The sequence below is a fragment of the Lithobates pipiens genome, unplaced genomic scaffold (genome assembly GCF_037356315.1).
Source record: "Lithobates pipiens isolate NorthernLeopardFrog02 unplaced genomic scaffold, aLitPip1_a1.2 Scaffold_22, whole genome shotgun sequence".
In the NCBI taxonomy this organism is placed as follows: domain Eukaryota; kingdom Metazoa; phylum Chordata; class Amphibia; order Anura; family Ranidae; genus Lithobates; species Lithobates pipiens.
Genome location: NW_027507784.1, coordinates 167,770,914 through 167,798,889, shown reverse-complemented (window position 1 = coordinate 167,798,889; position 27,976 = coordinate 167,770,914). Strand labels below are relative to the sequence as shown.

Sequence of the window (27,976 nt, the reverse complement as noted above, 5' to 3'; positions counted from 1 at the left end):
ATAAGACATTTTCTGCTTTAGGCAACCAATATTTTCCTCTGGAAGTACTATCTTCTTTTTCATGGATTGGATGGTGTATCCCAAAAAGAGAATTGTTTGAGCTGGGATTCGGTTGGATTTTTCTTGATTTATAATCCACCCCAGCTGTTGCAAGTTCTGCAGCTCTGTGTCCAGATTCAGAAGGACCTCTTCTTTTGAATGAGCCATGAGGAGCAAACCGTCCAAGTACGGAATGATTGTAATAGACTGGAGTCTTTAAGGGACTAGTGCTTCAGCTAACACCTTGGTAAAAATTCTCGGGCATGACTATAGCCTGAAGGGAAGGGCACTGCACTGAAAATGATAAGTCTTGTCTCAGATCTGAGATACTAGGCGGTGATACTTTTGACATTCTTCCTTTATGAAGATATGTAAATAGATCCATAGTTGCCATGAGGACTTCTTCTGTAGAAGGTTCCTTATTGAATAAATAGACTCCAAGCAAAATGTTTTGTATCGGATGCATGAGTTCAAGGGTCGGAGATTCATAATTAGTATCAATTTTCTGGATGCTTTATTACAAAGAATAAAAACCGCTCCCTTGTTCTTAAACCGGGGCTGGCACCAATACTTCTTGGTCTATCATTTCCCCGATCAGTAAAGGTAAGGCCCTGGCTTTCTCTGGGTCTCTTGGCAATTTTGTAACCAGAAACTTTGAAGGTGGGTTTCTGCGAAACTCTAGGACATAGCCTTGCTTTATTATGGTTCTTTGTTTGTTACAGTTTCCCTCTGCGGGAGAAATCTTTTCAATCTTTCTCCCACCGGAAATCTGACGTCACTGAGGCTTTGGATTTTGACTGGGATGGTTAAAGAGAATACCTCCCTTACTTTTCCCCTTATGCCCTGACCAGTGCTTCTTAGCTCTAACCTCATTTCTTGCCTTTGGGGGTTCTTTTTGGGGATGAAAAAACTTTTTCAAAAAATATTTATTCGCAGGAAAAGTCTTCTTTTTGTCAGCCGTTCTCTCTAGGGCAGCGTCCAAATCAGGACCAAATAGCAGATCACCGTAAAAGGAATGCCGGAGAGGCGCATTTTTGACCTTCAGGCTGCTACTGAGAGTGCGGCAGATTTAGCTGAAAATTTTACTGATTCTGCTGATGCATCTGCTATAAATCCTACGGCTTTGAACAACATTGTAAAAGATTTTAGTAGTTCTTCTCTTAGAGTACAATACCTGCAATCAAATGCTCTTGAAGCTGTGAGAGCCAGACTCTGAAATTCCTGGTGACACATATTGTGGCCAATGCTGGTTTTAAACTGGCCATAGACGCATCCCAGGCTCTTTTTAGAACTGTCTGTTCCCCTATCCATAGAATCGTTCAGATGTCCCATGTCTTCAAATGCTAAGTCTGCCTGTTTAAACATTTTGGACAGAGGTGCGTCGAACTTGGGATTGTTAATCTTCTGGATTTTCGTCAAAGGGGAACCGCCTCTTTAGGGAATTGGAAAAAAAAGTATTTTTTATCAGATTCAGACTACTCCTTATGAATTAGATCTGACAAGATTTCCTGGACTGGAAAAACTCTTGCTTTCTTTTTCCCTAGTCCCTGATACATCCTATCGTGCATGGACAACTGTGCCTCTTCTTCTTGGATTTCCATAGTATCATAATATGCACCTAAAAGGTCATCAACTTCTTCCAGGGACAATTTATACTTTGCAGACTTGCTAGACTCAGGCTAGTCCTTCCTCCTTTTCTAAATCTGAGTCTGAAGAGACTGACCTGACTACTGTTGGGCTCTGCTCTCTGGACCCCAAAGCCTCTACTGTATTTGAGATTGCGGAGATGGGAAAGGAGGTTACTCTCTCGCTGCTGTACTACTGGCTGGGGCTGTAGTTGTACTTGCATCGAAGATAAGCTTCCTGAAGGACTTAAAGGGGTTGTAAAGCTTTGTTTTTTATTTTCTAAATAGGTTCCTTTAAACTAGTGCCTTGTTGGTTTACTTACCTTTTCCTTCGATTTCCCATCAAAATGTTTTTTTTCTTTGTCTGAATTTCTTACTTCCTGTTTCTCCTCAGTAAACTTCACACCATCATCCGAGCGGTGTTTAGTCAGCCAGAACAGCTTACTGAACAGCTTACGGAGGAGGAACAGGAAGTGAGAAATTCAGACAAAGAAAACAAAGAAAAAAAACATTTAGAAGGGAAATCGAAGGAAAAGGTAAGTGAACCAACAATGCACTAGCTTAAAGGAACCTTAAAAAAACAAACCTTTACAACCCCTTTAAATGTGGAAGCTACTTCATCCTTAAAGGAGCTGAGAAACTTGGCCAGGGGAGACTCTGCTTCATATTTGAGCAAATTAGTAATGCATTGTTTGCAGAGAGTTTTGTTATAACTGGAAGAGAGCTTAGTTCTACAGTTAGGGCACTTCATCCGCCTTGATCTATCTTCCCTGGAAGTTTATTTTAACCTGAAATATAATACAAAATGATGGGGGAATAAGCCATCCAGTCTCCCAGCTACTACACCTAAGTGCCAGTTGCCTGCTACCCTCTGGGACTGTGAGGAGCCTCCACCTAGAGGTTCTCTAGCCACCATGCAAAAATAAAGCATATTAAGATACTGCTCAGCAGCCTGTGCCTGGCTGGTGCCCAATTCCCCCAGAGTGTCCTGGAAAGAATCCTCCATGGCCCCCCTCTGCGCCAGCTCCTGCTGCTGCTTCTACTGCTGCTCCTGATAGCTGGATGCCAGCTGGGATAATGTGCACAGCCTGGTCCTCTCCTTCCTCCCTGCGCCACAGAGACCCAGAACTGGAAGGTTTTGATGCACTGCGATGATGTCCTTCAGCCAAAAATTACGCTCAGCGTCTCTGGCCCTGACGGTGTGGTGTGGCCTGAGGAAACAGGCTCTTCTGCTGGCGTGGCCTCCTTCTGGGACTATGCTGTTGAGCCTCGGGAGCACAGCCAGCTATGCCACAATGCCAGAAATGTCATCACCCACTGCTGACCCTTGCTGGAGCGGGTCTGTTCCATGCATGCTGAACGGTGCCCCATGGCCATGATGTGGGATAGGAAGGGGTAGTATCCTCAGCTTTCTGTAAGACTCCATCCCCCTGCAGTCTGCTTCCATCCTCCCAGGGAGCCCCTGAGAGACGGAATCCTCTTCCCAAGAAATAAATAAAAGGATTGATCCCTCAGCAACATGCCTCCTCCGACGGAGGAAACACAAATGACTAACCATGTTCTTAAGGGATCGCCTTTTGAACTGAATTTGGCAGTGTTTCCTGTGGCGATGGGAGGAGCTCTATCTCTCAAGGGCTGTCCTGAAAGATGACTGGGGAAAAATCCCTTTACTGTTTTCCCTGGGTTTATTAGTGCAGGTCACATGATTGCTGTAGAAGCCACAGCAATGCACGGACCTGCTGGTGGACATGTCCAGTGTTGGGGGCATTACATCATGACAGGAAGTGACGTTGCCACCGAGATTCTGCATTTCCATAGCAGTGGAACACCATCCGTGTTGGCAGCATACAGGTGTATGGCTCGCTGAAGACTCTCCACGCTGTCCAGGCTGCAGTGACTGCTCACATTCCCCAGAGCGGCTGGGTCCCTGCTCTCAGCTGAAGGCTGTGGTCCCAAGAGAAAGAGATCCTACCTGGACCAGGCTATTTATGTCCTCACCCAGTATTCTTCTCTTTCCAAGTGGCTGGAACTAGTCTGCTGCAGCACTGGCTCCATGGAAATCCCGGCTCTCCGGGAACACATGTCCCATGATCCCCTGCTTTCAGTAGTGGTCTTGCTCTATCTGCTTTCAGGAAATGACGTCACAATGTCATAGCTGAACACAAGATGGAAACAAACTCAAGGCATCCCTTGTTAAAGAATGTCCCACGATGACACAGACAGACTATCTATCGCCTGGCTACACAGTGTACAAGGGAGGAAAGGGAAATAAGCCTGCATATACATTAGCTTGTATACTTGCAAGTTATACTGAAGCAAAAAAAAAAAGTGCTTCGATAAAATAAATTATTTTATTGCTACCAAAATTTTACACCAAAGCCCAAGATTTCATTAACTATGGTATATCTTTTTATTGATTATTGCTCTATAACACATCAAACTCAAATACAGCACAAATACATAAATAAAAGGCTGCTTAACTAGTCGCCACCCGCCCACCATCAAATGACGGCGGGGCGGTGCGGCTCTCGTTTTGGGACGCCCGTTATAGGACGGCAGGGGCACGCAGCACGGTGATCCTGGCTGCTGTCGTGGGCACGTTGGTAAAGATTAAAGCAGAGTGTTTTGGACAGTATGAAACAATTATATCTTGGCAGACAGACTAGAGTAGTGTTTCTCAACTAGGGTTCAGTGGAACCTTAGGTTTTTGTGAGATGTCCCCCAGGGTTCCACTGAAAGTCAACATTGAGGAGGATGTACTGCATAACTGCCCAATGTTGTTTTCAATGCACATTGACAGTGAATACTGTCAGCACACATTGATACCTGATACCTCCTCTGTAGTTTCAGCTCCTGTGAACTCATTGCCAGTGAGCTACCCCCAGAGGAGTGGAGAGAGCATGAGCATATCGATGAAGCAGGAGGTGAGATGCTGTGCATGGCAGTACTGGATGCAGACTGCAGAGAGGGGGAGCAGAGAGCGGGATCACACGGCTAAAGGTAGCAGGAAGTGACATCCTGTGTATGACAGCGCTAAATGCAGACTGCAGAGAGCGGGAGCACATGCCTGGATTAGACTAAATTTAGCAGGAGGTGAAATCATAATAGCTTAATGTTAATCACTTGTCTACTGGGCACCCTTCCTGCCAAGGCTAATTTTCACCTTTCAGCGCTGTCACATTTTGAATGAAAATTGCGCAGTCATGCAACACTGTAACCAAACAACATTTTTATCATGTTTTTTCACACAAATAGAGCTTTCTTTTGATGGTATTTAACCACTTAAGCTCTGGACCATTTGGCTGGCCAAAGACCAGAGCACTTTTTGTGATTCGGCACTGTGTCGATTTAACTGACAATTGCGCGGCCATACGACATGGCTCCCAAACAAAATTGACATCCTTTTTTCCCCACAAATAGAGCTTTCTTTTGGTGGTATTTGATCACCTCAGCTGTTTTTATTTTTTGCGCTTTAAACAAAAAAATGCGACAATATTGAAATAAAACGCAAAAAACATTTTTTTTCCTCAGTTGAGGCTGATTCATATTCTTCTACATATTTTTGGTAAAAAAAAATCACAATAAGCGTTTATTGATTGGTTTGCGCAAAAGCTATAGCATCTAAAAAAATAGGGGATAGTTTTATGGCATTTTTATTAATAATTTTTTTTTACTAGTAATGGCGGCAATCAGCGATTTTTATCATGACTGTAACATTGTGGCGGACAGATCAGACACTTTTGGCGCTATTTTGGGACCATTAACATTTATACAGCGATCAGTGCGATTAAAAATGCATTGATTACTGTGTAAATGTGACTGGCAGTGAAGGGGTTAATCAGGAGGGGGCACTGCAGGGGTTAAATGTGTCCTAGGGATGTGTTCTAACTGTAGGGGGGATGAGCTATGTGTGTCACAACACTGATCATCGCTCCCGATCACAGGGAACGGTAATCAGTGTCCTGTCCCTAGGAAGAATGGGGAAATGCTTGTTTCCCCCTTTCTTCCTCTCCATGTGACGATCCGTGGGACCTGCGATCACACTCATGGAGCTTGCGGCAGGGTCATGGCAGCAAATTTAAAGGGACGTACCTGTACGCCCATTTGCCTGTCCGTGCCATTCTGTCGACGTAAATGTTCGTGCGGCAGTCGGTAAGTGGTTAATCACCACTGTTTTTGTTTTTTCTGCAAAAAAAAAAAGAAAAAAAGACCAAAAAAGAAGTATTTCATAGTTTGTTATAAAGTAATTTTTCTTCTTCACTGATGTGCGCTGATGAGGCTGCACTGATGGGCACTGATGAGGCTGCACTGATAGGTGGCATTGATGGGCACTAATAGGCGTCACTGATGGGCACTGATAGGCGGCACTGGCAGGTGACACTGATGGGCACTGACTGGCAGCACTGGTGAGCACTGATTGACAGCACTGGTGGGCACTGATAGGCAGCACTGGTGGACACTGATAGGCAGCACTGGTGGGCCTGCACTGATAATCAGTGCCCTGCTTATGAGTGTAGATGTCCCTTTTACACAAGTCGGTTATTGGTTGTCAGTGTGAGGAAAGGAATGCCGATACCCAGATTGTGTTTACATCGTGATCAGCTGTGATTGGACAGTTGATCACATGGTAAAAGGCTGTGATTTGCCCTTGGTGATCAGCTGTGTCCTGGTAAAATAGCAATCACAGAGCGTGCTGCCCGCCTGCTGCAGTGTGCACGCGGCGGACACCCTCCCAGAACTGGCTGGCCAGGCTCTAGCCATCATTTAGCTATAGCGTGGACAGCAAGTGGTTAACCTAAAGCTGATATGATCTCACCTCCTGCTCATTCAGTCTGATACAGCTGTATGCTCCCACTCTCTGATCTGCCTCTCCACAGTCTGCATTTAGCGCTGCCATACACAGCATCTCACCTCCTGCTTCAGCAACATGCTCCTGCTCTTTCCACTACCTCTGAGTTTACAGGGGCTGCAACCAAAGAGGGGGCATTGGGTATCAATGTGCACTGACAGCAATCACTGTCAGTGTGCATTGAAAACAACATTGGGCAATGATGTGCGGCAGAACTCCTGGAGACTTCTCACAGAGCCTCAGAAGAGAAATGCCAATTTAATGCTGCTTCTGCAATAATTGTTGTTAAATCCACAGCTCACTGATCAGATCCAATATTCCTTGAATATTCTGAACATTTTTTTCAGGGGCTCCTCGAGATCTAGCATTTTTTGCCCAGGGTTCCTCCAGGGTATAAAGATTGGGAAACCCTGGACTAATGTGGAGCTTCTCAAGTCGCTGGTTTGATATCCCTTTTGTCCCCAAATAAATAAATAAAAAATCTTTACCTAACACATAGATTTTTGTGCTTCTCATCATACACCTATGGGTTATTTTAAATGCTTGAGTCCCAGTGATATTTTCTTAATTTCTTTCTCCTGCTGACATATGTTGTGTGGCAGTACAAGGCCCTGTAGTAAATATTAAAACCACACTTTATGAATATAAAATTGTTGCACTCACATTAAAGCAGTAGTTCTTCGCCCCCCCCCCCCCCCGGAAAAAAATGTAATCAGCAACTACAAATACTGTTTCTGCTGACATTTAACAAAAGGCCATGTCCAGGGATCCAACGTTTTCCCACCTGGGCCAGTTCTTCACTGGCACCGCCATGCTAACTGTGGAAATATGACTTTCCACTGTGCATGTTTGGGCTGCACTGTGTGAAGGGTCGTGGGACCTTCTGGAACCAAGAGGCCATGGGAAGAGACGGGGGCCAAAGTTCCACTTGGATCGCTAGGCGAAGGCGGAGGACAAGAAGCAGAAAAGCATTCTCAAAGAGGCAGCTGGCTTTCACTATACAAAGCACACTCCTAGCTCCCAGGGCCCAGCGTCTGACGACACTTCTGTCTCGATGCGTTTAGTAACAAGGACATCCCCAAGAGGCAATTTAATAAAAATTGAGTCTTTTTTGGTTTAATGCACAATGAAAAGCATTTTACCATGTCTTGGAAGGAAAACCTATGATGCCACATCCCAAAAATACAAGTAGGACAAAAAAGAGGTAAGGAATCCTAGGAGTCCCAAAAGGACTTTAAAGGCTTCATACTAAAAGTGAGGCAACACAATTAAATTCATAAAAAGGAATTATTTTACAATTCAGTTATGAAAAGTTAGGTCAATCATGCCTGACAAAGTGTAATTACAACCATAAGGAATAATCATTGCATAAAACAACATAAGAGTTTTGGCTAAATTCCAAAATGGATGCCAATATATCCTGCTGGTTTGTTCCGATGTGTTTCGCAGCCAACTGCTGTTTCATCAGAAAGATAGTAGAACCATCTGAAATGTTTAAGAACATGTACAGTACAAAATAGTTTCACACTGAATAAAGAAAACGTTACCAATTATGTTACCTTTGGCTTGCCACAATAAAATTACAGGCCAGGCTTGTAGGAACTGCAATACTCCAAATGGACGAAACACATATGGGGGCATCTACCAGCCACCACAAGAACAGGCAGGGGATAGCGTCACATGCACTGGACCAGCAAAAAAAGAAAAAAGTATCTCAAAAGTTAAACTTCATAGCAAATAATACCTACAACGTAAATCAGGAACTCCTAATTCCTAATTCCATTCAAACACACACACCAAACATCCAAATGTGCCTTCACCAAACCAAATCCTCCCCCACAAAACCAAACTCCACAACGCACTCCATCCAGTCCAGTGACTGGAGTGATGTGGGGTTAATTTGTGTTTGTGTTGGATTGTTGCTGGATGGGGGGCTGTTGTATTTGGTTGAGGGTTTGGAGTTGTTATGAGTAGTTTTGTAGGGTGCTTGTGTGGAGGTTATATGATGAGGGTGGTGGTTATCGATAGTTTGTGTGGCTGGTTGTGCTTGTGATGGCTGTGCATAGTGTTATGGATGGGGTGGGTTGTGGAGTTTAATTTTGTGGAGAAGGATTTGATTAGGGTACATTTGGATGTTTGGTGTGTGTTTGAGGTTGTGAGAGTGGAATTAGGAATTGGGAGTCCCAGGTTTGCATTGTATTATTTGCTATGAAGGTGGACTTTTGAGGTACTCTATTTTTTCAGCTATGGTGAATAGGTCTGTCATGGCCTCCGTCTTGCCTCTGGGTGATCCAGTGCCTGTGACACCATGCACTGAATGTTTTGGTAGAGATTGGTGGATGCGCCATATGTATGTCATCCCTTTGGAGTGTTGCTGTTTGTGCAAGCCTGACATATCATTTTATTGTGGTAATCCAAAGGTTACATACTGTAAATGGCGATACTTTCTTTACTCAATGTGAAATAATTTTATGGTGTAAATGTTCTTAAAGCTTTCAGATGCCTCCAAGGTCTCCTTGATAAAGCTGCGAAACATGTTGGAACAAATCAGTGGGATATATTAGTATCAATGTGAAAATCTTATGGTGTTTGATATGTTAATTATTCTTTATGGTTGTAATTACACTTTTGTGGTCATGAATGAATCCCACTTACATACACTGGAGTGACGTCATTTTGGCTCTGGCCAATCACAGCGCCAGAGCCCACAATACCCGGAAATATCTCCATGTGTGCTGGGACCGCTTCGGGGGGCTTCGATATAAGGTAAGAATTTGCCCCAGCAGCGGTCCTGGCACATCGATATGCATACTAGCTCGTTATGCCTTTGCCTTGCAGTTTTTTTTTTTTTTTGGGGAGTTTACAACCACTTTAAGGTTAGTATGATTCATGAATAGACAGAGTATATATTGCATGATCTTTGAAGCAGCCTGCAGAGCAAGATAGTGCCATTGGCTTTGCATACATGCTGTAAAACTACATAGTCTTTTAACACATGGATTGAGGATAGTGTCATGATGCAATCATACACTCCAAACCAGTTCCATGTGTCATTCTGCAGTTCATATCCTGCTGTTTAAAGTGTCGGCAGTGCAACAGACAGTTGCATTCTATACAGTGGCCTGCTGTTTATGACAATAAGTTGTCATAAATCCTTCATATATACATAATCAGAGACAACATCTTTGTAAATGGACAAAGAATATTGACCATAAGATTGCATGAGCTATTGTGCAGAGAACAGTATTAATTAAACTAAAGAAAAACAAGCGATTCTACATATTGACATTAGATAAATGACATTAGTTTGATTAGTATACGTATGAATAAGGGCTTATATTTGCATAGAGTTCTTTTTAAACTTAATTTATGGACAGATATATAAATGACTAAGTATATACTGTATATATCCATGTATAAGTACCAAAGATTTATACAATGTGAATATAGCTAATGCTCAGTTTGACTTGATTCACAGCTATGATGATTCTAATATTTTACATGTTCTTTAATTTCCTGTTTTTTTAAGCTTTAGGAATTTTGGTGCCTTTAAACTTGATCTTTTAAATTATGTTTTTTTCCATTTCTTTTTTTTTTTTCTTTTGCATCACAGCACCTGATAAGAATATAAATCCCAAGAAAAGCCAAGTCTTTCCTTTGAAGTTGCGGTCTTTAAAAATAGTTTGGCCGCTGGAAACCCCTAAGGGTGTGTGTTTTTTCTTCTTTTTCTTTCAGCCTTTTCCCCTGAATGACTCCAGGGCAGGATCATTTTATGGCCGACTGAAAATTGTCTGCAAAAGAGCGAGTGACAACTGCACTGAAAACAGGGGTCATGGCATCAATTGTGTACTCGCCCTCTGTCCCCCGCTTCAAATACAATGCTGGCATTATTGGCAAGAACAATTGCAGAGAAGGCAAGAAATTAGTACTCCTTCTTCTGGGCAGGTCTATTCCCCAAACATTTTCCAGAAGCAGATAGCTGCAGATGTTAATCCCCTCTGAGTGAACAGATTATTTTTCACTTACTCACCCTTTGTTTTTTCATTAGCAAACAGATAGCAATAGTCTATATTTATTTAACAAATCAAGAATGCGTAATAACATATTTTTTTTTTCGTTTTGCAAAGTGTAATGGCAATACACCATGTTATTCTGTTCAAGTCCTTATTAGAAACATGAATTAAAGAGAAAATTCATTTATATAAAGTAGAAATATTCAGCTCTTTATATAACAAATAGGGATGGGCCGAACGGACCCCTGTTCGGTTCGAACCACAACTTTCGAACACCGCGAACGTTTGGACACGAATTACGAACCCCATTAAAGTTCATGCGACCCGAACTTCAAAAATCAAAATAGCCCATTTTGAAGGCTTATATGCATGTAATTGGGCATACAATGGTTATTGGGGTCCGGGTCCTGCCCTGGGGGACATGTATCAATAAAAAAAAGTTTGTGAAAAACATAATTTTTAAATGAGTAGTGATTTTTTGATTTTTAAAGTGAAAGCATATTAGAGTAGAGATTTATTTGGATACATTCTTGTGTCACTTTGACTTTGGATAGAAGTAACAGGTGCAGAAAATTACTCTTTGGATGTCGGTGGTGCCTTCCCACCTTAACCCTATAGAGGTACTCTTGATGAAAGCAAGAATTGGCCTTGCTGTAGAAAATTGCAATGATATGCACCTGTCAAAGAGGTGCTGAAAAGTTGGTCTTTGGGTCTTAATTGTGCCCATGAAACCTATACCAAAAACATTCTTCCAGATGAAATGATTGAAGACCCTCAAAGCTAGGTAGCACAGAAGTTCTGCAGAGATTCCACATCCCAAAAAGACTTAAAGGGATTGTAAAGTGATTTTTTTTTTTTTAAATAACAAACATGTCATACTTACCTCCACTGTGCAGCTCGTTTTGCACAGAGTGGCCCCGAACCTGCTCTTCTGGGGTCCCTCGGCGGCTGTCTCTGCTTCCTCCTGCAGGTGCTTCTCATATTCATGCGAGCTCCCTCGCATGGTGAGAAGCATCTGCAGGCGCGCTCCCGTGATACAGCCGGCGGCTATAGCCGCTCGCTGTATCACACGGCCTTGCCCCCTGGCGCGCCACGTCAGTGGATGTGATTGACAGCAGTGCGAGCCAATGGCTGCGCTGCTTTCCATCCATCCACTCCAGCCAATCAGCAGCCAGGCTGAACAGTGGAAAGGACGTCGGGGGACGAGCGCGGGACTTTCGAGGGGTGAGGTAAGTAAAACGAGGGGGCGCCGGGACTGTCAGATGTTTTTTCCCCTTAATGGATAGAATGCATTAAGGTGAAAAAACATTTACCTTTACAACCCCTTTAATCAGTGACATCGGAATCAGGGGCCTCATAGCTGGTAATCTAGGACTGATTAATTTTTATAAAAGTCAAACAGTCCATGGAGTCTGTGGACAGACGCGTTCTGTGATCAGTAACGAAACCTCCTGCAGCACTGAATGCCTGTTCTGAAAGCATGCTGGATGCAAAGCAGCCCAACAACTCAATAGCATGACCCAGTAAGTCAGTGGATCGTCAGCTAGAAAGCTCTCCATCTCTGTTTTGGCCCCAAGGTAATTATCCACCATGTGATGCAGACGCTGGCGATGGGGTTTGGAAGCTGACAGCACTGGGCGGCGAGGACTAAAAGAATTCCAAAATACGTCACTAAGTTTTCATTGACACTGTAACTTACTGGAGTGTCTTCAAGAGATTTTATCTTCTGCACTCTCTGTGGGGATGGGATGAGTTCTGAGACCTTCCCCTTATAATGGTGGTCAAGGAGGGTTGCCAACCAGTAATAATCCTTCTGCTTTATGCCACGCATTCTTGGGTCCTCTCACAGGCTTTGAAGCATGAGGTGCCCATGCACCTCAAATTTGCAGAGGCTTGAGAAGCAGACTCCTCGGGCTCACTCAGGATGACAGCATCTGGAACTTCCTCCTCCCAGCCACATACTACTCAAGGGTCCTGGGGTTGGAAAGCCATCGCTTACAGATTGACGCATGTCTTCCTCTTCTTCGAAGCCTATGAAAGTGGCAGAATCCACCTCCTCATCCTCCTCCCCTCTCCCCTTCTGTGTGTTCTGTGACATAGGAATGATGGTGTCTGGATAAAGTAGGCATTGAGAGGAAAGGAAGTCCTCCTTCCTCCTCCTGCTGTTATGCCTCCAGTGCCCTGTCCATAATGCCATGCAGAGTCTGCTCTAGCAGGAACACAACAGGGATTCTGTCACTGATGCATGCACTGTCACTGCTCACCATTCTTGTGGCCACCTCAAATGGGGACAATACAGTGCATGCATCCTTAATGATCAACCATTGGCGTGGAGGAAAAAAGCGTCCTGAGCCAGTTTTTGTGCTGTACTGGCACAGGTACACGTTGACGGCCCTCTGCTGCATGTATAGCCACTGCAGCATTCCCAAAGTTGAGTTCCACCTGGTGGGCATGTCACAAATCAGGCTGTTTACAGGCAGGTGGAATTCCTGCTGAATTTCAGCCAACCAAGCACTAGCTGTGTATGACCGCCTGAAATGGCTACAGACTCTTCTGGCCTGCTTTAGTACATCTTGCAACCCTGGGTACATACTTAGGAAATGCTGCACCACCAAATTGAGGACATGTGCCAGGCATGGCACATGTGTCAACTTTCCCCGTCTAAGGAGGTTTGAGCCATTATCGGGCACCACCATTCCTGGCTCCATCTGGCATGGTGTGAACCACATCTGGGCCTGTCCCTGCAGAGCTGCAAGAATTTCTGCTCCGGTGTGGTTCCTGTCCCATAAACACACCAGATGAAGCACTGCATGGCACCTTTTAGCCTGACTCTGGAAATAGCCCATTGAATGCTTAGGGGGTATCTGATTTTCATAGGACAATTCTGCAGAGGAGGGCATGGAGGTGTTGGAGGAGGAGAGGGTAGAGCTGACAGGTTTGGCATCATCACCACCAGCTGTATGGAGACATGGGGGCACAACAAGCTGCAGCATCAAGCCCTGTCCTGCATCCTTTCGAGTTGCAAGCAGCATTTCCCAGTGTGCTGTGAACGAAATATACAGCCTCTGCCCATGCTTGCTGGACCAAGTGTCAGCAGTAAGGTGGATTTTTGCGGCTAACTGCCTTGCCCAACAATGCCAGAACATTCCCTTCCACTTGATGGTAGAAAGATGAAATAGCCTTATGTGAAAAGTAGTAGCAACTGGGAACCTGCCATTGTGGTACAGCACATTATGCAAATTCAGGGGGCAGAATCCTCCAGGCTGAAAGGCAGAAGTTGGAGAGCCAACAGCTTTGACAAGCTTGCATTTAGAGGCTTGGCATGTGGGTAGCAGGGACTGTATATTTTTCTGCTGCAACAGATGGGGTAGAGAAATTCGCTACAGTCTATAGCTTGTGGTGGGCTGCTGGCAGATGTGCTGCTAGGACCTGGGATACCCTGTGCTATACCATCATCTCTGTAAGTGGAGGCTGCTGAGAGGTAATGACTCAGTATCACAGGGGCAGAAGTCGGTAAGGAGGAGGAGGAAGAGGAGGGACAGATTTGTGCCTCTTTTGTGTGGCTTTTTGATGCTCTTGCCAATGGGCTGAGTGGTTGGACGTTAAATGACTTGTTAAGCACTTGGTACCCAAATGGTTGTTGTTTATGCTACATTTGATGTACCTGACACACAGTTTGCAGATAGCAACAGTGCAATCTGCCCAGACAGCTGAGCTTTGGGGAGTGGGCCGGGAGATAACAGCTGGAGAATGTGATGGAATAGGGTGGCTGCTCTCTACTCTTTCTTGATGTCGGCCTCCTTGGGGTTGTGCTACCTCACCTTCAGTTTCCTTCTCTGCTCTATCTGGCATCAGTGGCCTCGTCATCATCATCATCTCCAGCTTCTCCATCTTCATTATTACCACTGGAGACAACTTGGCAATACGCTGCGGCTTGGGGAACATGAATGCCAATTTATCTACCAATGTTCCTCCCTCTCTCTAGGCTCATGTTCCTGTCATCTTCAACCTCAAAACCAACATCTGAATCCAGTAATGGCTGGGTATCATCAAGGCGCAAGTGGCTGACGCTGTGGTCAAATAACTCACCTGACTCCTCAGTGGCTGATGTTGGGGCTATGGCAGGAATAGATGTGAACAAGGAGGCAGGTTTATCCACTCTAGCAACTGCAGGGGACTGCACACTTGTCTCTGCTTGCACGACAGAGGATGAGGAGGATGAGGAAGGTTTAGTAAGCCAGTCCACCACCTCCTTTGCATGCTGTGGCTGGATAGCACAGGCAAACTCACTAAAAAGAGGAAATGATGCCCCACGTCCACCTTTGCCTGTGGGCACATTTGTTGCTGGCCCTCTTACAGTGCCAAGGGAACATCTGCCTCTCCTTATTGTCCTCCCAGACATTATTGGGAGGGAGGGGGCGGTGCTTATAAGCAAATGTAAAGAATACGTTTAAATCTGTACGTAGATGCACTTTAATCAATGTAAAGAGGTGTTTGGTGCACTTTATTTTGAGTACTCACACTACACAGACATACTCCTCAGATACACTATAATATACTGCAATATAATGTGCCAAACGTGCAGGGACGCACAGAAATATATGGCATTAAACTGGCAGTAACGCACACAAAACTCTATGGCATTAAACTGGCAGTAACACACACAAAACTATATGGTGTTAAACTGGCAGTTATGCACACAGAACTATATGGTGTTAAACTGTCAGTAACACACGCAAAACTTTATGGGGTTAAACTGGCAGTAACACACACAGAAGTAAATGGTGTTAAACTGGGAGTAACACACACAGAACTATATGGCGTTAAACTGGCAGTAACCCACACAAAACGATATGGCGTTAAACTGGCAGTAACGCACACAAAATGATATGGCGATAAACTGGCAGTAAAGCACACAGAAGTAAATGGTGTTAAACTGGCAGTAACGAGCACAGAACTATATGGCATTAAACTGGCAGTAATGCACACAGGAGTAAATGGCATTAAACTGGCAGTAACATACGCATAACTATATGGCGTTAAACTGGCACTAACACACGCAAAACTATATGGCGTTAAACTGGCAGTAACGCACACAAAATTGTATGACATTAAACTGGAAGTAACGCAAGCAAAACTATATGATGTTAAACTGGCAGTAACACACAAAACTATATGGCGTTAAACTGACAGTAACGCACGCAAAACGATATGGTGTTAAACTAGCAGTAACACACACAGAAGTAAATGACATTAAACTGGCAGTAATGCACACAGAACTATATGGTGTTAAACTGGCAGTGACGTACACAAAACAATATGGCGTTAAACTGGCTGTAATGCAAACAGAAGTAAATGCCGTTAAACTGGCAGTTAGACACACAAAAGTAAATGGTGGTAAACTGGTAGTAACACACACAGAATTAAATGGCGTTAAACTGGCAGTAACACACACAGAATTAAATGGCGTTAAACTGGCAGTAATGCACACAGAACTATATGGTGTTAAATTGGCAGTAATGCACACAAAATGATATGGCATTAAACTGGCAGCAACACACACAAAACTATATGACATTAAACCGGCAGTAACGCATGCAAAAATATATAGGGTTAAACTGGCAGTAATGCACACAAAACGATATGGTGTTAAACTGGCAGTAACACACACAGAAGTAAATGGCGTTAAACTGGCAGTAATGCACACAGAAGTAAATGAAGTTAAACTGCCAGTAACCTCGCAAAAATATATGGGGTTAAACTGACAGTAACGCACAGAAAATGATATAGCGTTAAACTGGCAGTAACGTACACAAAAATATATGGGGTTAAACTGGCAGTAACGCACACACAAAACGATATGGCATTAAACTGGCAGTAACGCACAAACAGAACTATATGGAGTTAAACTGTCACCGTCACAGTAATGCACCCAAAACTATATGTCATTAACCACTTGCTGATTGCGCTATAGCCGAATGATGGCTACAGTACGGTCGGATAACTCTGGGAGGGCGTGCATTGATGTCCTCCCAGAATTGCGCACCCAGGAATATCCGTGACTCAAGGATCACTGTAAATGGCCGCTGTCAAATGACAGAGCGGTCACTTGTAAACAAACCGGCGTCACGTCGGGTTCCTCTCTCATCTCTGTACCGATTGATACAGAGAGGGGAGAGATCAGATGCAGCAATGCTGTGGGCTGGATGTGTAGTGCCCACAGCGCTGATATGTGACAACTGTCCCTACTGTAGCTATATACTAATTTAAAGATTACTGATACGGTCTCACTACACTACACTGAAACTATATGAGCTATCCCTACTCTACACTAATGAATGACACAGTGTCACTACACTACAGTGAATCTGAGCTGTCCCTACTCTAGCTGCGCACTATGCAAAGCTGAATGATGGTCCTCCTCACTACACTCACACCATCCCTAGACTGACATTAAACTAATATTCTACACTGACAATTGAAGAAAAATATCACAGTATAGCACACTAACTAACTAATAGCACTGAACAGAGCCCTGTTCTATCTCTCTCCATGCCAAAATCACACTGAAAATGTCTGCCATTGAAAGAATACTTTTATACTGTGAAGCGGGAATGAGCCATGATTGGATAAAGTCATGATGACAGTGTTCAATCATGAGCTGACAGTGCTCTGGGCCCCGATTGGCTGAAGCTTTCATTGCTTCAGCCAATCAGAGCTTGCAATGCACTGTTTAGCGTCGCAATGCATTGTGGTCAGTTCGGGGGGGCCAAACAAACGGTTGAGCGACCCATTTGTTCGGCTGTTCGCCATACGACCGAACAATGAAAGTTCAGCCCGAAAATATGCTGGGGCCGAACTGTTCGCCCATCCCTAATAACAAAATAACATAATAAAGGGTCATATAAATAACAAAATATTAACAAAGAGAAGAAAACTAGTAGATTTACAGGTATGATTAGAGCAATGCACATAATTAATTGGTCAAAGAGAATTAAGAATGGACTAGAAACTAACCAATGAGAGGCAAATCATAACTTTTAATTTATGTTAGGAGAATCCTAACTGCTGCTTGAAAATTGTAATAAAATATCCGCAGCACCCCCTTCCATGTGTGCTTACATCTGCTACTTGCAGTAGCTGTAAATCTCTTTTTTTTTTTGCCCCACTCTGGAATATTTCCCTCTTCCCATCCACCTACGCATCCCTAAGTAAATGCTAGGGTAAAATAAATAAATAAATAAATAAATAAAAAACGTACCCTATCTAAAAGCTCTTTTTACTAACCTAAACCTAAGGCCGCGTACACACGGGCGGACTGTTCGCCCAACTTAGTTTGTCAAACAATCCGACAAACAGTCCGCTCAAAATTTGCATGAGCGGACTTGACCACACACGATGAACGAACAGTCCGCTGAAAGCGTGCGCGATGACGTGAACGGCACGTACGACGGGACTAGAAAAACGACGTCCTATACACTGCAATGCAACCTTCGGCGTGTAAATCCTTTCTGAGCATGCGCGGAACTTAGTTTGACGAACAAGCCTACACACGAGCGGACTGTCCGCTCAAACCAAGTTTCAGCGGACTGTCTTACGGGAATTCCGAAAAACTTTGTTCGTCAGACTGTCCGCTGAAACTGTCCGCTGAAGCCCACTCAGGAGCGGACTGTCCGCTGAAACACTGTTCAGCGGACAAAGTTGGGCGAACAGTCCGCCCGTGAGTATGCGGTCTTAGTCATCTGATAATCCAGCCAAAAGTCTTCTACTCTTCTGTTTACTTACTACTTGCTACTTGGGGCCTTCTTCAGGCCTGCATGACATGGATATTTCTTTTAGGATGTCCAGTAACAGGGTTCCCTTAGGATCCAGAAGAGGACTGATGTGAGTGGAGGGGAAAGGTGTTCCCAGTTGCTATTGTGACCCACACTGAAAATAGGGACACTAAGGAGCCTGGATGGGAAGTGAGTATAGCTGACTTCACCAGGTAAGGAGTCAAATAGGCCTTGCAAGAGGGGTTGGAGGGGATGGGGGGGGGGGGTTGGATAGTTTTTGCTTGGAGTGGGGCTTTAATGCCCCATTTACAGCCAATTCATTTTAACAAATATTTTGCCATAGGATTATATGTGTACTTAACCACTAGGCGCCCACGCTGTAGCGTGGCTACATTGGCTACATCGCTACATCACTAAATTGTCGGGAGAGCGACCTGTGCTGCAGATCTGTGAGTGAACACTATATAAAACACAGTGCCCACAGTACCTATCAGTGCCACCTGTCCCTGGTGCCCCCTGTCCCCAGTGCCACCTGTCCCCAGTGCCATCTGTCCCCAGTGCCACCTGTCAGTGCCCTCTGTCAGTGTCACGTGTCATCAGTGCCACATCAGTGTCACGTGTCATCAGTGCCACGTATTAGTGCCATCTGTCATCAGTGCCATGTATTAGTGCCATCTGTCAGTGCCACATGTTAGTACCATCTGTCATCAGTGCCACATCAGTGTCACATGCCACCAGTGCCATGTATTAGTGCCATCTGTCATCAGTGCCACATGCCATCAGTGCCACGTATTAGTGCCATCTGTCATCAGTGCCACATCAGTGCCACATGCCATTTGTCATCAGTACCACATCAGTGTCACATGTCATTAGTGCCACATATCAATGTCCTCTGTCATCAGTGCCACACCAGTGTCATGTGTCATTGTGCTGGTGCTCCAGGGCTTACAAAAGTGTAATAGGTAGTAACAAGTTAGATGTGTAATTTATGCTCCTAGAACACGTGATGGTGCTCCCTGCATTTTGGGCCTCTCTATGTGGCTAGACTGTGAAAAAGTCCCACACATGTGGTATCGTAATACTCAGGAGGTGCAGCAGAATGTATTTTGGGGTGTTATTTGTGGTATACACATGCCATGTGAGAGAAATAACCTATTACAATGACAATTTTGTGGAAAAAAAACAAAAATAATCTTCATTTTGCAAATAATTGTGGGAAAAAATGACAACATCAAAAACGTCACCATGCATCTTTATCACAGAAAATTTGTTTTTCAAAATTTTCAGTCTTTTTTCATTTATATAGCAAAAAATAAAAACCCCAGAGGTGATCAAATACCACCAAAAGAAAGCTCTATTTGTATGAAAAAAGGACAAAAAATTCATTTGGGTACAGTATTACATGACTGAGTAATTGTCATTCAAAGTGTGAGCGCACTGAAAGCTGAAAATTGGTCTGGGCAGGAGGGGGGTTTAAGTGCCTAGTAGGCAAGTAGTTAAGGACAGTTATTTACCTGTACAAGCCCCCCTTGTGAAGACACCAAAAAGTCCTGACACTGCTTCTGGGCACCTCCATATTAGCAGTCAGCAGTACCAGCTGCCACTCAAGTGGCACTCTACACTATCTCGCTTTGCTCTTCCCCTGACAGTTACATTAAAAGTTATGTAGAGAGCTGGGGGGGGGGGGGGGGCACAGAAGAGGAACTATGATGTGTAAGGGGAGAAGGGCCTGTGCTAGGATATATTTTAATCCAACTATAGACAGATATATGTTGCTATATGTAATGAAAGATCTGAGGAGTTACAATTGCTGAAGCAGCAATCAATTGACAAGTACTATTTCACCGAACAGAACACAATATTGCTTGTGCTTTATTGCGATTACATTTTCAAAAATAGGATCATAACACTGACAATAACTTAAACTAATAATGATATAATAAAAATATTTATTTATAAAATATATCAAAATAATTGATATGATGTACTTAACTTTGCTTTCAATAATGTAATAAATTGATACTTTAAATCACTTAATGAAGAAAAAGTGTTAAAATAAAATATAAATAACAAAAAAATGTTGCCCAATTTAAATTTGCAATCAAATATTTTAATTCCATGCTATTTTTTGTTGTATTTTTTAATGCATTCACTGCCTCTAGCTATTTTAGCTGCTTTTACTGCCTACAGTTCCATCACACCAAATAAAGAATTCGTCAAATTCTCTCACACAGCAAATGGTTCCCATGTGAGATCCCCTCAGTGTTACCACAGTTCTCTGCTCTTGTTAGACACAAGTTTTTAGTCTTGTTGCTTTTGACAGTCCCAGTTGGGGCTTTCTTTTAAGATGGAGACCCCTCCCTCCGTGCCATCTGTTCATCTGTTTCATGCTCAGGCTCACATATTGTGCTACAGAGCGTGAGGGATGGGGCACATATTTTTATGGATGGCTGCTTGAGAGAGGCCTGCAGGTGCCATCGTCTGTGTTGTGTCAGGTGATGGGGTGAGAAAGAACCCAAGAGAAACAGGTGTGGGAGTAAATGCCTATGTATCTTCTTCTCAATAAAAAGAAAATAGTTACTTCAAAAACTGGGACTTTATTACTAGAGCCAGTGGCTTCTGTTGCCTCTTAATGATACTGGAGAAAAATTATCCATGCAATTTTTGAAACAATTGCATCTTTTTTTTTTTTTTTTTAAGTAAAGTGAAACTTTGTCACATCCCATTAGTATCACATTGATATCAACTGAGAAAATAAAACAATTTTTCTTTTTCTTTTTGCCTTTAATTAATTTACTGGAAATGCCCTATCTATCTATATATATATATATATATATATATATATATATATATATATATATATATATATATTATATATATATATATATTATATATATATATATATATTTATATTTATATGAGTTAGGAACCTTAAATTGTAAGCTCCCTGAGAACAGGGACTGATGTGAATGTACAATACATATGTAAAGCACTGCATAAATTGACAGCGCTATATAAGTACCTGTAATAAATAAATGTTAGCCTATGTGGCCATAAGCACATAGAGGAGCAGTTACGAGCAGAAAAAACCCCCCCCCCACAAAAGGCATGTTCTGAGAGGTGCTTACAAAAAAGCTTGTAAATTCATCTAATAAACGTACATGTATGCGCAGAAATGTATTCATATGGCCAGAATGCCTTTACATTCAAACACCACACGCGCATAAACAGGCATACATATCATAACATTAGAGGTATTTTTTCTGCCAAATTCTGGCAGAAAAAATTCAGTTTTTTTCATAATCCTCATGCACACAGTATGAGGCTTAAAAGTGGATAAGGACAGGTTTATACCATAGTGTTTGGCTTTTATACTATATATGTTTTGATTTAATGTCTTTTATCTTTATAATGAATGAATGAATATTGTAATTTTAGTTGTATGTTTAGCCTATGGGTACCGATAAAATCCACTTTATTCGCTGCCATTCCTTGGTAATAATGAAACGGAATTGGTGTAACATAGAAAAAATACAGTCGTTTCTGATAAATAAAAGAAAAAGAATAGCAGAGATGCATGATTGCCTTTCAGCTCTTTATCTTGGTATGTTACAGAATTTCTCAGCATCAAACAGTAACTGCTCTGGTGCTCCTTTAGTCTTTACTCACAAAATATTTATTGTCAAGGTCCAGTGGTGGTGCGTCCATTAGGGTACATCTATAAGGCGCCAGCCCCCCTCCTGTCACTCTCTAATCACCATAGATAGATTCATGCAGTGCATGAATCTATCTATGGTCGCAGCTGACACCCCCTATTCAGGTGTTCGGCCTCTTTTCAGTCACCGGACACCTGAATTACAGCGGTTCTAATAGGCGTCCAAAAAAGTGAGAAGCAGGCGCAATGCTGTGTGTTCCTTGTCACTCAGCTCAATGTTAGCAAAGCCGAAGGAGTGCGCTTTGCTAACATTAACCCGCCTCTCAGCTAATCAGGTTTCCGGGTCTGTTACTGGTCGCCTGATTGGCTGAAACGCCAAGCACTGTGATTGGATGCCTATCAGGCATCCAATCATAGGAGAGGATGGGAGGAGAGGAGGACAGGAGAAGACACATGGAGGGGAGAAGACACATTGAAGACACCGCTCGCCAACATCCGCTGCCTCACTGAGACAGGGTAAGTGCCGGGCAGATAGCAAGCCGGCGGGGGTAGGGGGGATCACAGTGGCAGCATTTTATGGCACAGTGGCAGCATTGGATGGCACAGTGGGAGCATTTGATGGCACAGTGGCAGCATTGGGAGCATTTGATGGCACAGTGGTAGCATTTGATGGCACAGTGGCAGCGTTTGATGGGTACAGTGGCTTCAATTGATGAGCACAGTGGCTGCAATTGATAAGCACAATGGCACCGTTTGATGGGCACAGTTACAGTGGCTGCAATTGATGGGCACAGTGGCTGCATTTGACGGCACAGTGGCACCGTTTTATGGGCACAGTTACAGTGGCTGCAATTGATGTGCACCGTGGTTGCGTTTGATTCACAGTGGTTGCGTTTGATGGCACAGTCAGACTGCAATTGATGTTTGCTTTTTATAATTTTTCTATTTGTTTGTGCCCCCCAAAGAATTTGAGCACCAGGCACCACTGGGTTTAGCCAAACTAAATTTTTTCTCTATGAGGAGTACAACTTTTCTACCTGGGTAAACCAGCCAGAAGACCATATTCTCCTAAGCTGAGGAAACAAATGCCTCTTTTACACATATAGCAAGGATGTTTCTTCTTCTTCCCAGGAAGATGACAAATGTCTCTTCTCAGTCCCAACTGACTGCCTGGCACGCCACTATGCTTCCAGTTGACACAACAGGCAGCTAGTCCCAAATGGAGCAGCTCCCACTCTTAAATGAGCCCTTACACCCCCACCCCCACTGTAGTTCATGGCACATCCTTGTGCCAAACTTTCCCCATACTGTTACCAGGGTTATAGAACCAAAGTGGAAGTATGATTATGAAGTTCAAGAAGAACATAAAAACAGAACAGATTAGCAATATTTTTTTCTATAGATTAACACATTCAAATGCACATTCAAAATTAAAATAACAATAATACTCCTATTGAGGATCAGGAAAGTATACTCATTTCTCAGTTAACTGCATTCTCGGAAGCATGTATCAAATTCCCAGCATAATTACTGTAGACCTTGAGAACACACAGGTACTTGTAAACAACTCTTTCACACATGAACAGTCTTTCCAGGTGCAATAGGTTGTGTAAAGACTTTGACACATATAGAAACTCCAACATGAGCTCCAAATAAACCTGAAGTTTAAAGTAGCTCTGGAGTTTAAAAAATATGGTAAACCAGTAGTTATGACCTCTTGCAGAGGGAGGTAAGAATCGGGAGCTCCAATAACATACATTCTCTCCAAGCTTACTTAGACAACAGCTTTAGCTGGAGGAATAGGTGTAAGCAGGATCACTGTCTAACGGTATGTTGAGGCTTTGCAGAAGATCTCCTGGATAAATCCTTTGGAGAAGCAGAAGGCAGCAGTTCACTCAGCCAAGGCATGGTGGCTGGAATTAACAAGTATCAACAAGTGCTTCACAAGTGTCTGTAATACATATTCGTTGTAGCTTATGATGCTCCATTTTGACACTTTCAGGAGCCAATATAGATAGTCCTAAGCCTTTTTTCATTTCCTTTTTAAGCTCCAATGAAGGAAGATTGTTTGGACCTCAGAATGCATTGACCGTCTTTTAGCTTCAGGTTATTCCAACTTTTATCACCAATAAATGGTTGTGGAATCTAAATATGACCCACTGGTGCTCTTTTTGTCAATTGTTCTTTGTTTTCTCAGTGGAGGCTTGTGCCTCTTATTGGAGGACAATGCCTGTGATAGAACTGCTAAGGTTTAGTCATCAAGCCTTTCTAATGCTCCCTGACTGACAGACAGAAGATCCAAGACTCGCACCTCATACACACATGGCATAGAGCTCAGGAACACTTTCAGGTCCAGGGTACATGTCAGTTCAGTCAAAATTTCTCCACACTGAGGGCTAGTGGAATACATGCCATAGCCAGGAACTAATGAAGAGGCGGCATATCAACATACGTGTGTGTGCATATATATTGTATATTTTAGATTGTAAGCGCTAACAAACAGATCCCTTTGATTCCCCTTGTTTTGCATTGTATTGTAACTGCACACATTTTGTAAGGCACTGCACAATTTGTTGGCTCAATATAAATCCTGTATAATTAATAAAAATAATATACTGTATGTCTACAGGTTGTAATTATCATCTCACTGCATGAAGTCTCAAAAAACTGTACTGCTTGTTTGGTAGCAGGACTAGGTACTGCAATGGTTTCATCTTATCAAACAAAAAAATCAGTCAATTTGAAAAATTCTGTATTATGATTGTCAGTTTAAAAAAGGACAATATATGAGCATGTTTACTATCCGCCATATAATTATATATACACAAAAAATTTGTGTACAAAATATCCAGATCTTCTAAATTTATCAAAAAGTATGAGTGTAATGTAAAATGTAGAAATGTCTTAGTCACTTAGAACAAGTAACTTGATCTCCTGGTTCATAGACTTCACAGACAAGTTTCTTCAATTTGCTAAACACTTGTGTTATATTTTTTAATATATTATTCTAGAAGTTTTTTCTAATATAGAAGAATTCTAGACCTTCTGATCATTTTAAAACGCTTAGGTATTTTTAAAAATTTTTTACTCATGGAAGCCTAAGTGGGGTACATTTGGCCTTATGCACACAGGATGTTTTGCTAACTCTACTAGACTTTCCTCTTGGCAGCAGAGTTTTGGCAGAAGAAACACTTTGACACTTGTAAACTCATGTAATGTGTTTAGATACATCAAGCACGTGGGCATCCATTAATTTTATTGGCCAGAATAATAATGTATTATGGCCACTAAGATGAATTAATGCTCAAGTGCTAAATGCACATAGTGTAAAGGCATGTTTAGACGCGTTTACGCACACCAAGCAGTTTTTTGCCAAAACTCTGCTGCTCCTGGGCACACTACACTGATAATGGGTTTTCGTTCTGCCTCTAAACCCCCCTGCCTCTAAACTCTGCTAAATGCCTATGTGTGCATGGAAACATAGGCCAACATACAGGGGTGTTTAGTAGCAGGGAAAAATGCCAAATGCCCCTAGGAGCAGCAGGAAAAACATCCAGTATGCATGAGACCTTCATCTCTGATGTGCTTAGCAATGTGAAAAGTGTAAATAAAGATGCATGGTCATCTTCCAGCACTACAAGCAGTTCTTACTCATTAGCATTTTATTCTTGGCAAACGTTAGTTCAATACCTTGGCTTACCTGTCCCAGACATTTCCAAAAGGCTGTTTTTCACATAGAGTCAGGCAATCTACAAACAAAAATGAAATAGCATATTTATACACATGCATACAAATATATAAAACTCCAAAAGCAAGAAGCCATGTTAATGCAAACTTCTGAATACTAATTGTTTTAAATATAAAAGGACCATACTTAAAATGTGTTTTAGACACCAAAGCATAGAAGCTAAGCCCAGAAGGCACAGGAAATGCAAAGCTTTTAGGGCAAGTGCCCTTATAATTGCTAAATGACAACCGCAATTAAATAAGTTTACAAAAATGTTATAAACAGAAACTGAGCATCTAAAAATTATAACTTGCTGGAACAGGTTCCATGTAAAAATTGAAGGCATAAACTGTCAGTTGTACAGCTCTTAGTAGTGGGAACTGTATACGGTATTTATTAGTGACCTTTTGACCAGATAACTTCGCAAGCACTGTGAGTTTTTAGCACTGAGGCTTAATAGCTGGTGAAATGAAAAATGTGAAAGCTACTATTGCTAACCTTCTGAAAATAGTAGTTGCAGAAAAAAAGACTGCTGTTAGATATAGTATGAAGTACAATCATCTGGAGGCCCCTGCTCTTGTTTGTCTGTCGTGGTAGATTTTTGTTGAAAGTATGTGCAGGCACCTCTCGGTGCCTATACTTTATACCTTAAAGCATTTTTTGTTTTTTTTAGCTTGCAGTAATATCTGGGTGCTGACCATGAACAAACTATCATTTTACCATGGATGTTACACCACTTCCTCAAACCCAATCTTTCAAAAACTGAGGTTATCACCAACTTTATTCCCAAATATCACCCAACATGTCCTCCCAGGACCTTTTGCTCTCTAGAACCCTCATCACCTCATCCCATCCTGGCCTCCAGGACTTTTCCAGAGCCTCACTCATCCTTTGGAACCCCTCCCCCAATCTGTCCAGGTATCTCCTACCCCCTCCAGCTTTAGGTGATCCCTGAAAACTCATCCCTGCGGGGAAGCCTAACCCTCCTCAACAGTGGCGGCCCGCCCATAGGGGGCGCCCGGGCGCCGCCCCCCCTCTCCCTAGGTGTAAAAAAAAAAAAAAAGTAAAAAAAAAAAAAAAAAAAAGTAAAAAAAAAAAAAAAACGGGCCCTTTAAGACATTTAAAAAAATAAAAAAAATAAAAAGGCATTTAACAATTTAACATAGTGTACTATGGCGCCGGTCACAGTGCACTATGAGAAGCGCCACGTCCATGCAATCACAAGATTGCATCCATGGCGCTTCATTTGCGGGTTAAAAACCCGCCTTGCGGCGCACTGCAGAACGCCGACTAGCTTCCGCCCGTAAAATCACTGTGATTCTACGGGCGGGAGCATTGTCATTCTTAGACAGGCAGTCACTTCCGGCTTTCGGCTGCTTCACGAAACCCGGAAGTGACGTAGGCAGCTCCGTTCCTTAGCCCGAGTGGAGCTGCCAGACAGTGAGAGGTGAGTCACCGCATAAAGGCTTTCTAGCCTCGACTTTGTGGAGAATGTTCGTGCATTTAGCTGAATGAATGCAAAAAGCTTTCACAGCCAGAAAGGTTTCCCCAGGCCAGGCAACTTTTGCCGTGGCCAATCAGAGAATGAGCTCTGAAGGGGGAACTCCACGCCAAATTTCTGAAAAAAAATTTGACGTGGGTTCCCCCTCCGAGAGCATACCAGGCCCTTAGGTCTGGTATGGATTCCAAGGGGAACCCCCTACGCCGAAAAAACGGCGTGGGGGTCCCCCCCAGATCCACACCAGACCCTTATCCGAGCACGCTACCCGGCCGGCCAGGAAAGGGGGTGGGGACGAGCAGGCGGAGAAGAAGGAGAAGAAGAAGAAGAAGAAGAAGAACGGGCGGCGGCGGCGGCAGAAGACCGGGCCACCGCCTCTAAAAGAGCTATAAGAAGGCGCGGTGGCCCGGCAGAAGAACCGAAGAGGGGGACAAGACCCCCGAAGTCGGGAGAAGAGGCCGGCGGTGAGGAAGAAAGCCGGACTCCTCCGCTAGCAAAAGAGCTACAAGAAGATAGCGGAGGAGTCCGGCGAGAAGACCCCCGAAGACGGAAGACCCCCGGGGCTGTGCAATAAAATATTTTAACCCTGTGTTGTGTTTTTTTTTTGTACTTTTTTTCACAGGTGAATGGGTAGGGGTACATTGTACCCCATACTCATTCACATAGGGTGGGGGGCCGGTATCCGGGGCCCCCTTATTAAAGGGGGCTCCCGGATTCCGATAAGCCCCCCGCCCGCAGACCCCGACAACCAACGGCCAGGGTTGTCGGGAAGAGGCCCTTGTCCTCATCAACATG

The 27,976-nt window shown here is 43.2% G+C and overlaps 1 protein-coding gene across 3 annotated transcripts in view; it reads right to left on the bottom strand.

The window, feature by feature from the left end:
* Positions 1-27,976, bottom strand: part of CDK15 (cyclin dependent kinase 15) — a 364,576-nt gene that overhangs the window by 49,574 nt on the left and 287,026 nt on the right. For 2 of the 3 annotated variants that reach the window (XM_077448587.1, XM_077448588.1), the window contains one exon: positions 25,657-25,705. In XM_077448587.1, the coding sequence (XP_077304713.1) occupies positions 25,657-25,705 (49 nt within the window). Of the gene's footprint in view, positions 1-25,646; positions 25,706-27,976 lie in introns of all 3 variants that reach the window. The other variant, XM_077448589.1, reaches the window with a different exon arrangement.